At 41.0% G+C, this 12,958-nt stretch overlaps 1 protein-coding gene across 1 annotated transcript; it reads left to right on the forward strand.

Moving 5' to 3' along the window:
• Positions 1 to 2,747: 2,747 nt before the first annotated feature.
• Positions 2,748 to 8,212, forward strand: LOC148425194 (uncharacterized). Its single transcript, XM_088413209.1, has 3 exons — positions 2,748 to 2,806; positions 2,876 to 2,889; positions 7,404 to 8,212. Exons 1-3 carry the CDS (start codon positions 2,748 to 2,750, stop codon positions 8,210 to 8,212), a joined length of 882 nt encoding a protein of 293 aa, XP_088269335.1.
• Positions 8,213 to 12,958: the final 4,746 nt, after the last annotated feature.

Consider the following 12,958-nt stretch of genomic DNA (forward strand, 5'->3'; position numbering starts at 1 on the left):
AAAATTAGACACATTGATTAATTAGATAACTAGAGGTTTTGCCACGACAATGGTGGTATGAGTGATGTGCGTGGTGATTTGAGGGTCTCTAACCCAATCAACTGCAGAGCTATTGATCAATATGTTGGTGATTATTGATCAAAAGTATAAAAGAAATCATTAAAATTCGACAAATTGATTTATTAGAAAACTGGAGGTTGTGGTATGAAGAGGGTGATATGAAAAACGTGTGTAGCGATTTTGGGGTCTCTAACTCAACCAACTGCAGAGCTATTGATCAATACATCTATAAATATTGATTATTAATAATTAATTAATCATTAGACAAAATTAGACAAATTGATTTGTTAGAAAACTAGGTTGTGCCATAAAGAGGGCGATATGACTGATGTGTGTAGAGATTTTGATGTCTCTAACCCAACCAAAAATGCAGAGCTATTGATGAATATATCGGTGATAAATGATCAATAAACATAAAATAATCATTAAAATTAGACAAATTGATTTATTAGAAACCTAGAGGTTGTGCTATGAAGAAGGGAATATATGTTGTATGTTGGGATTTGGGGGTCTCTATCTCATACTAACTGCAGAGCTATTGATCTATACATTGGAAAATATTGATCAAGAAGCATGAAATAATAATTAAAATTAGACAAATTGATTTATTAGAAAACTAGAGGTTGTCTCATGAAGAAAGGAATATGACTGATGTGCATAGTGATCGGGGTCTCTACCCTAACCAACTACAGAGCTATTGATAAATATATTGGTAAATATTGATCAATGACCGTAAAAAATTATACAAAGTGATTTTTTTTTCTTTTTTTAGAAAATCACAACAATGGTATCACGACATTAGATGAATGCTGGAGAAGCCTTACTGATTACAGGTCTCCCGGAAATGCTGTCTCCTCACAATCTGGTCTTAAAAATAAAAATAAAAAAATAAATAAACAAAGTCCCCTGAAACATCAATACTTCACTGTCATGGGTCCAGATTTTATTTATTTATTTTCTTTGGGTATCATAATACCAAACTAGTCCTGGAAGAACAGTACACAACCCCAGGGGTCCTCCAAACTGGATCCCATCAAAATCTGATGTGACATTTCAAAATGAGTGACTCCTGAAAATGTCACATTTTATTGTCATTTTATCACATATTTAAAAAATAGATAAATAAAACAATTCTTTAGCTATCGTAACAACACACCTACCCTATTTCAGCACCCCAAGGGTCACCCAAACTGGGTCTAATCAAAATCTGATGTGTTTTTTCAAAATAAGAGACCCCTGAAAATGCAACATTCAGCTGTCAATATATCACATTCTTTAAAAATTGTAAAAAAAAAAATCTTTTTTAGCTATCGTAAGACTACACCTGTCCTGCAGGACAATAGAGCACCCCAAGGTCCCACAATTGGGTCCCATCAAAACCTGATTTGGCATTTCAAAATGAATGATCCCTGAAAATGCCACATTATTTGTCTTTTTATCACTTTTTTAAAAAATCATTAAAAAAAAAAAAATCATCTGCTATCGTAAAACCACACCGGAGCTGGGAAACACTAAAGCACCCCAGGGGTCCCACAAACTGGGTCCTATCAAAATTTGATGGACGAATGGAGACTACAAAACCCAACCCAGAAAGACTATTCATATTTTTCCCATGTCCATAAATACTACACTAGAATTGATTATTTTCTAATAGATGCAAAATTAATATCTAATATTGAATGCGCTAAATATCATAACATTTTAATGTCAGTTCATTGCCCCGTAACACTAAAACTAAAACTGGACGTTCCAAAACACACTTACTGTTGGCACTTAAATCCATTGTTGCTAACAGAACAAGTGTTTGTTAATTATATCTCTTCGTGCTTCGAGGAGTTCTTGCAGACTAATGACACAGGTCGTTTCAGATTCTACACTCTGGTAGACCCTCAAGGTGGTTATGAGGGGTCACAATTTCTTTTGAGGCCTCAAGGAGAAGGAGCAGCGCCGCTGCCTAGTGCAAATTGAAAATATGCTTCCAGCTCTAGGACAAACCTATCAGGGCTCTTCATCTCAAGAAGATTACAAGAAGATTTTGAATCTGAAATAGGAATATAATAAAATTCTCAGTAGAACTATAAGTAATCTTTTATTAACGGTAAAACAAAATCAATTTGAGCTGGGAGACAAACCTGAGAAGCTGTTGGCCAGGCAGTTGAAAGGTGCCCGAGCAAGTCGTGCAATATACAAAATCAAATCTAGTACGGGAGAATGTCAGAGAAATCTCAGAAAAGAAGACTAGGACAAGCCTAGCTGCTTAAACAGCAAAAAGAGTAACTCAGACCAGCCAAGATTGACTTTTCTATGCCGGGCATAGGGAAAAAAGCTTGGGCAAATGAACTCGTGGGTCTTCCAACGCTAGTTTCACTGCCCAGCCGTCCCCCCCAGGCTTTTATTGAGCAAAAGCATAGCAGATTACAAGACACAACAAGAGAGCCAGCCGGGCGCCACCAGCAGCTGGGCCAAGGTCCCGGCTCACACTTTCGTGCGTCAACAGCTCTATCTAAGGACAGGGTCAAGATGAACTAGGATTGCATAAATGGGTAACAATGAATTAAGTACATAATGATAACAACCTAATATATGATTCCCTTCACAGAGAACTACTGGTCAATCCTAACAAAATTAATTCACGCTTCAAAGATTTCTATTCAGAGCTTTACACAGCCAGTTCAACAACATCTGAAATGGACAGGGACAACTTCTTTGACTCCCACAACCTGCCAACATTAGACGAGCAATCCAGGTTAGAACTGGACTCAGACATTACCAAAACGGAGCTATTCGAAGCAATCAAATCATTTCCGTCTGGCAGATGGGCCCTGAGGGGTTTGGCTGTGAATTTTACAAGACATTCCACAAATTTCTTGCCCAACTTATGCTCAGAATGGTAAAGGACTCCATTGTAAAGAAGCAGCTCCCAAGTTCATTGTATGAAGCAAACATATGCCTCTTATTAAAAAAAGGCAAAGAGAATACAGAACCAGGGAGCTGTAGGCCCATTGCTCTTCTTAACTTTGATCAAAAATCTATTACTAAGGTTTTGCAATGTGCGGCGGTTACTCAGCAATCTATATGCCGTTCACTCAGACAACCCTGGAGCGGCGGTCCTGTCTTTGGATGCAGCCAAAGCTTTTGACCAAATAGAATGGCCCTTCATGTTTGAATCACTCAAAAGGTTTGGAGTTGGAGACACCTTAATTAACTGGGTCAAGATGCTGTATTTATGCCCCAATTCTGCCTTCCTTACTAATAATGACATATTTGAGCCCTTCAGGTTACATTGCGGTGTTAGGCAACGTGACCCTTTGTCACTTTTCCTATTCAATAAGGCTTTAGAACCTCTTGCAATACTGGTCAGGAGTCACCTACTCATACAGGGCATTAAGACAAGGGGTGTGGAAAATCACATTTGTCTTTATGCAGATTATGTGCTGTTATATCTTGCAGACCCTGTGGTCTCTATGCCCCACTTGCTGGACCTGATTGAATGCTTTGGCAAACTCTGGCTATATGATTAACTGGAGAAAAAGCGAATTCATGCCTTGGACAAAAAATCTAGACCAACACTTTCTTGACTCCTTGCCGTTTACAATTGTAGATGATAACTTTATCTAGGACTTAATATACCCCGAAACCCCAAGCACTTATTTAAACTCAATGATGCTGACATGATTAGGAAGCTGAAAAATAACATTGAGAAGTGGGAAATATTGCCACTGTCAATGCTATTAAGATGTTGATGATTCTCCCAAAGTTCGTATACCTGTTTCAAAACCTGCCACTTCTCATTTCAACATTTTTCAAACAATTGGATTCTATAATCCTTCCATTTGTCTGGGGCTACAGGTCATCCAGAATATCCAAAAAACATTTGCAGAAATCCACAGAAGAAGGAAGATTCGGCCTCTCCATTTTTAAGAACTACTCCCCATTTTTAAGAAAACCAGGGCTGTACTGGCAGCAAAGTCAGTAAGCAAAGTATTTGCGGTTTGAAAGCAGCGTGGACTTGTGATCCTCAAAAACCCCTATATAGACAAGTGTTTTGCCTCATTCAAACAACTGAAGACTAAATTTGGATTATTCTATTGGTTAGTGCATCATATGTCAACAACATAAACCCTGACCCAGAACTGGCCCTTTTTGGTTGTTCAGAGCATGCGCTCATTTTCGCATCAGCATTGCGACAGGCATTAATGCTTGGCATGGTGGCAGCAAAAAGATTATTCTCTTGGACTGGAAATCCCCGAAACCTCCATGCTTCAGGAAATGGCTCACCGAAATCATTAATGTTATTCAGTTGGAAAAGATACACTTTCACAGAGCCAAAGCACAAGCTAAATTCTTGGCCATTTGGGGCCCATTTATCGACCACCTCAAAGGCTGATACTTTCTTACACTGTTGATGTGATGCTATGCGTGCAACATATATTCGGTTTAATGCCAAGTTGTAAAATGATACTTCACCCATGTGCAACCCATTTCCTTCACTTGGCAGCTCCATAGTTTGTGTTTTTGTGTGATTTTTGTTAATTTGTTTTATTGTTTTTGTATTTCTATTCCTTTCCATTGCTGTGTATACACTGTTCACCTGTTATTAAAAAAAAAAGAAAAAGAAAATACTTAAAAAAAATAGAAACTTTGAAAAACTGACAGTGCTTGGCAGACAGCTGGCTATTAGCCGAGTTACTGACGATACGACAATTTTTATGTAAAATAGCGACCAAATCCCTGAAATTATCCATACAATTAGTTTTTTTTCTAGGTCATTTGGATTAAAATTGAACCTTAAAAAGTGTGATCTTTTCCCTAGCCATGATTGTCCCCTTTTAACTATTCATAATACCCCTCTGAAGTCAACAGTTAAATACTGAGGGATACACATTATCAAAGACACTTTTACTAATATTAATATTTTGAAAAATTGAGACAAATGTAAAACTCTTTTAAATCTCTGAGACAAAGAGATCTTTAGATCTTTGAGACAAAGGTCTCTATTATTGGTGGAATCTTAATTACAAAATTGGAATGTCTTTCCAGATTCATTTACCCAGCATACTCTCTGGCACTCTCAAAAAATGTGACCAAGTCGATAAATCAAATGTAATTATATTTGGAATATAAAATCACATTACATTCAAAAAGGTACGCAGGTTAAAGGATGTGAGGAGGGAGGTCTTCAGTCCATTGATATCAACTGTATCAATGGAATGATTAAAATTACCTGGTTAAGATTTTTTCTGAAGAGTGAAGACAGTCTATAGCTTTATATCCCAAGCTATACTATCTTTCATCAAGTTGGAGGTCTTCATTTTCTGCTGAAATGTGACTTTGACCTAAATAAGCTCCTCATCAAACTATCCATCTTCACCAACAGGTGTTACACTACTGGAGAATGATCGCCAAAAATAACTTTAGTCCTCACACCACCCCATTGTGAAATTGCACATACATTTTGTGGAAAAATAATTTTATCATAATTGGTCAGAGAAAGGAATTTAGTCTGCAATGCACCTCCTGGATAATACAGGAAAGATTAAGCTGCTTGAAATGTTTTCCTCAAAATATAACCTTCACAAATAAGAGCAGTACAATAAGCTCACGAATGCAATTCTTCAACTTATTTTTATGATGGCTTTTAATTTTTTTCCAAGTAATGTGAACCCAACACTACCTTTGCTTTTGGTGGATGGTTACATTATTCATCCCAAAATTTCTAATCTCACAATTCGGCAAGCATTTATTTAGGAACTGTAGCCATTCTCTTCAAACAGAATTGCAATCCTACAATGTTTTTTCAAAAAAAGAAGCTGAAAGTTTGCGATCCAAATATTTTAAATTTCCCATTGCTCCCAAAGCAAAGAAAATTTATTACGAAATCCTTAATAGAGTATAACCCTCTTCTGAATTCTTAGGACTGCACTTTAATTTGGACAACAACAACTGTGTATTTTGCAATGAAGACATAGAAACAACAGAACTTATATTTTTTTCTGCAAATTCATTAATGTCTTCTGGGAAGATTTGTATGACTGGTTGTTGCCTAAAATGCCTAAAAAAACCATAAAAGTGAATGTCTTATATGGTATTTCTATTAAGGAGTCATCTCACGACCTGATCATTAGCACGCTCATAAACCTTGGGGAATTATTCATAAAATAGGTATTTTAAGTTCAAACCTAATTTCATTAGTTTTAATTAAGAATTATGTCAATATTTTCAATCCTTAAAATTTATCAAGATGAAAAATGCTGTGAAAATGTGTTGGTTGGTGGAGGACCTTAACCTCTTTGATTACTACTAGATCTTCATTAATTGGACAGAAAGTCATGCCGTGGTCACTTAGATATATTTGGGTAAAAAAAAAACCTTCGAGCTTTAAAATGTAAATGTTTTTGGGTTTCACTAAATTAGGAGTGGTTAAATTATCAAATGATATTCTGATATTTTATGTTCTTCTGCATGTTTTTAAAATTTATTTTCAATTGTTGTTTATGTGTGTTAAAAAACAAATGCTTCACTCTTATCTGTCAGTGTAAGGGCTTTAAGAGACATCACGAAGAGCATAAGGTTTTTATTTTGTGTTTTGTAAAGGAAGAAAGGTCAACATAATTTTCTTACAAGAGACTCACTTCACCAATGAGGACATCACATTTTGTTCTACACCAGGGGTGGCCAAGCTTGCTCCTCAAGAGCCATAATCTAGCCTGTTTCCATTGTGTCTTTTTAACTAACACACCTGATTCAAATGATAAGCTCATCAGCATGCTTTCCAGAATCCTGATAACGACGCTGATTTCAGTGTGTTGGTTGAAGAGATACAGTGAAAACAGGCTGGATTGTGGCTCTTGAGGACCGAATTTGGCCACCCCTGGTCCAGACAATGGGGAAACAAAATTTACTGTAGCCATGTAACATCGATATCAGCAGGGGTGGGTATCTTACTGAATAATTTCTCTGGCGAGGTTGTGTCTCGTGCAGCTGATGCAAATGGACACTGGTTTTCTTTAATAATAATAATTGATGAACTCAAATTCATCCTTGTTAATGTATTTGGATACAATAATATGAGAAACAGCTGTCGCTGTTTTAGCCTTAGCTGGAGAGACAAACGATTTTTTTCTTTTTCTATTTTTCTATTTTACCACCACCCGTCGGACCTGTGTTCGGTGTTTTTTCTTTATTTTTGAGGACTGTTTCCATTGTTTGATAGCTAGTGATCTGCCGATTCTCTGAACAGCTCCTAGCTCCGTTCATCCTCGTTCTCGTGCAGCTCTGCTAGCGTAAGTATTCGCTCGGCTGTACTAAGGTAAGCATAGCTTTGTGCACCTCCATCGCATCAGTCACTTGCAACACCTGCATTATTTTCATGGAGAGGCTTTCTCTCCGAGAGGGCCATGTCCTTCAGCTAGTGCAGAGTAGTCTGATAATCGTAGATCAGACGGACAAATCTGATAGTGACAGTGCGGGCCATAGCCCTCCCGCAATGCCGCTAGCGTCGGCTAGTGCGGGTCGTAGCCTACCCGCTAGTCCGGCTAGCATTAGCCCTAAAAAGCCTGCTAGCCGCAGTGAGCCTGTTCAGACGCATAATCTTTTTAGCCCCCTTGCTAGGCACACTCCATCTCAGTCTACTGGCTCCCACACATTAGTTATAAGGGACTCCTTCACCCGTAACATCAAGCTTAAAACACCAGCCACTGTAATGTGTATTCCTGGGGCCAGAGCGCCTGACATTAAAGTTAATCTTTGGGAGCTGACACGCAAGAGGCCTAGACACCAGTTTAGTGCAAACAACACTGGTTACTCGGACATAGTGATACATGTCGGCTCCAACGATACTAGAATGAGGCAGTCTGAGATTACAAAGAAGAACATAGCTATGACTTGTAATTTTGCTAGAAAGATGAGTCGGCGTCGAGTTAATGTCTCTGGCCCTCTAACTGCGAGAGGCAATGATGAGAGGTTTAGCAGATTATTCTCGCTTAACCGGTGGATGGCTAGTTTCTGTAGAGAGCAGGGTTTCCAGTTTGTAGATAATTGGCCCTCTTTCTGGGGCTGGCCCGACCTGCTAAAGATGGATGGCCTTCACCCTAACTGGGAAGGTGCCATCACTCTTTCTAGAAACATAGATTACTGTTTGAGCCTTCCATGACTTCTCACATTAGAGCATGTTGGGTCGCAGGCGAGTAGCGAGCCTGCTAGAACGGGTGTGGAGTCGTTAAGGCTAGAGTTAACCGGCACTAGGCTGGACTGCTAGAACACACATAGCATACTTAGTCTCAGTCACTGCAATCCACACACTGTTTCAATACCTAATGCTGAATGCCCTAGTGATAAGATTTCTGCTGAGGTGGTGTTGAATAAGGAAAATAGCCGAGCCTCCTTAAGCGGTAAGACTAGTGACATAGTACCTAGGCGGAATATTAATATTAATACGTGCGCTGTAGCCGTCAACCATCGAATTCCTACTTTACTAACATTGGACGAGGTTTTAATTACTCAAAATACAAACCAAGCCCCAGCCATAAAAATCTTGTTAGTATTAGTACTACCAACATGAAGACTCAGAATAGTCCAGGAAAAATTTCCCAGTTTAAATTTGGCTTCATAAATATTAGGTCACTCCCCTCAAAAGCCCCTCTTGTAAATGATCTTATTACAGGTCACAATCTTAAAGTGCTTGGTCTCTGTGAAACCTGGCTAAAACCAAATGAATTCTTATTAAATGAGGCCTCATCCCCAAACTTTGTGGGCTCACGCGTTGCCCGTCCTTGTAAAAAAGGGGGAAGTGTCGCCCTAATTTCAGAATCTGATCTTAAACCTAGCACGAGCACTAATCACACCTACAAGACATTTGAGGCTCTCGTTATGCGATTGAGCTCCTCACCACCATTCTATGTGGTAGTTAGTTTTTGTTCTCCCGGTCCATACTCTGGATTCTTAGATGAATTCCCTGAATTTATGGCTGACTTAATAACTCACACAGATAATATATTAATTATAGGTGACTTCAATATTCATATGAACTCCCCATTGGAGCCACTTACTGTAGCATTTCAAACAATAATTGATGCATTTGGTTTTACACAAATAATAAATGCAGCAACACACCGGAATGGTAAACCCGTGGCCTAACTGCCTCAAATGTCATAATTTTGCCATATACAAACGCTATGTCAGATCATTATCTTATAACATTTGAAGTCCTAGCATTGTGGCCTTATTGTCCACAACCAAGGCTTTAAGAGCCGTGATATTAACTCATCAACCACTGCTGCACTTTCTGAACTAGTGCCTCCCGCGACAGCTGCTTTTCCGTCTTTCACTGGTTCAGTCGATTTTAATACGGTTATTTTAAATTCCCAAAACTCTATTGTGCCGTTGAAACTTAAAACTCGTCCGAAGCGGCACACTCTGTGGATTACGGATGAAACGCTACGTGTAAATTGTTAAGTAGACAAACTCCAATTTTCTGCTTCTCAACCCTAGTAAAACAGAGATGTTAATTATTGGCCCTTCTCATCATCAGCACTTGATTAAGAATACCACATTGAACCTGGGAAACTGTACTATTTCCCAAAGTAATTCTGCAGTCTGTACAGAATGCAGCGGCGAGACTATTGACAAGGACGAGAAAGTTCGATCATATTACTCCAATTCTAGCTGACCTGCATTGGCTTCCAATACATGTGAGATGTGATTTTAAGGTGCTGTTAATTACTTATAAAATTTTACACGGTTTAGCTCCTTCCTATCTCGTCGACTTAATATCACCATATGTTCTGTCCCGACAACTTCGATCACAAAATGCCGGTTTGCTATCGACCCCACGGGCTAAAAAGATGTCCGCAGGATCAAGGGCATTTTCCATTCGCGCGCCAATCTAGGGCGTAATCGGCCACTGACCTTTCACCTTGTCGTAGATCAAGGAGGCCTTGACCCAATCCGGCGCCAGCATAACTGAGTCCAAAGACCTTCTGGATCTCTGCTGTGAGTGATTGGAAGGAGACACAAGTGGGGGTCTGTTACCTCCATTCCGTCGTGCCCCACAGGCGGGCGCGCCCTGTGAGGTGATTAATCACGAACGCTACCCTGGCTTGCTCCGAGGCGAACGTCCTCAGTTGGAGGGCAAACAGCAAGGACCAGTTTGTCAGGAAAGCTTTGCACATTTCAGGTTTGCCGTCATAACGTTCCGGGATTCCAACCTAGGGCTTGGGGGCGGTGCGTGATGCCAGTGGAGTGGCGGCTTGACGTGCTGGGTCCATTACGTTTGGCCAGATCGTACTGTCACGGCTCGGGGATGGAGGACCCAAAAGCACACACAGGTAGTGAAGGTAAGGACATGATGTTTATTTGTCGAATGGTACTTGCGGGGGCGAAAGCAGATGAGGACGGGCCACGGTGGCGGGGCTCTCTGGGTCGGGTCCTCCGCATTGAGAGGAGCCAGCTGAGGTGGTTCGGGCACCTGGTTTGGATGCCCCCTGGACCCCGGTGAGGTGTTTTGGGCATGTCCCACTGGAAGGAGGCCCCGGAGATGACCCAGGACACGTTGGAGGGACTATGTCTCTTGGCTGGCCTGGGAGCACCTGGGGATCCTTCCAGAAGAGCTGGATGAAGTGGCCGGGGGGAGGGAAGTCTGGGCTTCCTTGCTCAAGCTGCTGCCCCCGCGACCCGACCCTGGAAGAATGCGGTAGAAGATGGATGGATGCATGGACATGAAGTAGTTTCTCACCCACATGCTCACACATAGAAGGACAAGTACATTAGGTTCCGGCCATAGACTTGCATTTTTTTCTGCCCCTCGAGGGCCGGGACCTTCATGTAGTTAGGGATTTCTGTATCAAAAAAAAGAGAGAGGGATCGGAGAGGCTGGCAGAGCGCAGCAGAATTGTCCTTGGCCAGTTCGTCTTTGCTACCCTCATGCATGAGCTGGAAAGATTGCCTTGTTTCCTTTTTTGTGTGCAGTTTCTTACAAATGTCTCACAACTGAACCTGACAGTCTGCTTCAGACTCATGCTTCCATGTGTTTGAGTTCGATTCTAGGGACTCCACTGTTGGTTCCCCTCCTTCTGAAAGGGGCTCATCTCTCACTCAAGTCCCTTTTGCACGCTGCTTTGTGGGAGCTTCAGGTGGATGTTCCTTGTCCCCAGTCTCCCTGGAGAAATACCTTTTTCCGGCGTGACCGCCCATCCTCTGCCTTCATTGTTCCACAGTGTGGGCATTATTTAGATCTCTTGCAGTCCTGTTGGGCCGTTATGTTGCCCACCTTACTTCTGAAGGGCGTACATTGGTGGCGTTGCAGGATGCTGCTAACATTGGGTTAGACCGCATGCCTGTTGTGGAGGAGGATGTGGCTTCCTTGCTCTTGTCACCAGGTGAGCTCGCTCTGAGAATGCGGCATTGTCCAAACATACAATGTTGCATGGCGGATGACCTGGTTACAAGGGCCTATAATGCTTGTGCGCGCTCGGCTCGCATTGGCAACTCTGTCTCGCACCTGTTGTTCGCTGCCATGACTGTGGCGCGGAAGGAGATACTGAGTTGGTTTTATCATTTGGCAAGGCATGTCTACATGCTTTTGCCCTTATGACAAGGGACCATGGGCAGGCGGAATAAGCCTTCACGCAAGCGCAAGAGGAGAATGCATACCATCAAAAATGACATGTATATGACACCGGGGACATGTATAAGGCAGTGTCACCAGGTAGTCTGTCCCTCAGAACCTACTCGCGCGAACAATGCAGAGACAAGGAATCCAAGTGACAAGTAACTCTGTAAGCCATTCGGGGATCATAGAACCGCTGTTACATACGTAACTGTCATTCTATTTCGCCTCTCCAGACTGCCAGAGGCGGTGCTAAAAGCAAGCGCAAGACGAAGGTTGTAAAAAGGGATGACATAACAACACCAGTTAGAAAATGGGAGTATCTTAAGGGGACAGTGTGTAAGATTTAGACCGTTTTTCACTACAGACAGCAGGAGGTGCTGCAGGTGCTGCATGTCCCATTGTCCATAGCTATAACAAACATGGCTGCCACCGGAGAAGTGTCACCCCCGTGTAATATAATTTAATGATAACTAGACCAATGGTTATATTTAAAACATACTGTTGGTCATTAAGTAAACATTAATTTGCAAGATTTTGAAATTTGCAATCATTTAATTTATTCCTGGGTGGCTCGGTGGTGGAGTGAATAGCTCATCTTCCTCACAGTTCAAAGATCCCGGTTAAAATCTTGGCTCTGGCCTTCCTGCATGGTGTTTGCATGTTCTCCCCAAGCCTGCGTGGGCTCTCTCCGGGCGCTCCGGCTTTCTCCTACACTCCAAAAACATGCATTGCAGGTGAAGTGGACAAACTAAATTGTCCTAAGGTGTGATTGGGTGTGTGATTGGTTGTTCGTCTCTGGCTGGCAACCAGTTCAGGGTGTCCTCCGCCTACTGCCCAAAGCCAGCCGAGATAGGCGGCAGCAAGCCTGCGACCCTTTGTAAGGATAAGCAGCTTTCGAAGATGGATAATTTATTCCTTTTTAATGAAAAACGGTCTAAATCTTACACACTGTCCCTTTAAGTATAAAATTCGTCAGTTCGGTGTTTCGTTCAGAAAAAAACTTGAAAAAGACAAAGGAGAGAAGAGAAGGCACTTAACATATTTAAACAACTGTATAGGTATTGTAATGAACCAGACCAAACAGGGGAGAATCAAGAGAAATCTCAGGTCTTCAGGGCATTCATTAAATCAAAAGCTAAATGGATAGAAGAACGAGAAAAAAAACAGCCTATTTTTTTTAAAGGAGACAGGTACTATATAGTGTCAAATCTCTACTTATTGATAATATTGAAGTCACAGATGAGAACTAAATTTCATAAGAATTTTTCAAATTTTATGGTGAATTATACA

The sequence above is a fragment of the Hippichthys cyanospilos genome, chromosome 4 (assembly GCF_059441005.1).
Source record: "Hippichthys cyanospilos isolate Australia breed blue-spotted pipefish chromosome 4, RoL_Hcya_1.0, whole genome shotgun sequence".
Taxonomy (NCBI): domain Eukaryota; kingdom Metazoa; phylum Chordata; class Actinopteri; order Syngnathiformes; family Syngnathidae; genus Hippichthys; species Hippichthys cyanospilos.

Excerpts from the sequence above, each read along its gene's own strand:
- LOC148425194 (XM_088413209.1), top strand. The coding sequence starts at position 2,748 with ATGGACAGGGACAACTTCTTTGACTCCCACAACCTGCCAACATTAGAC.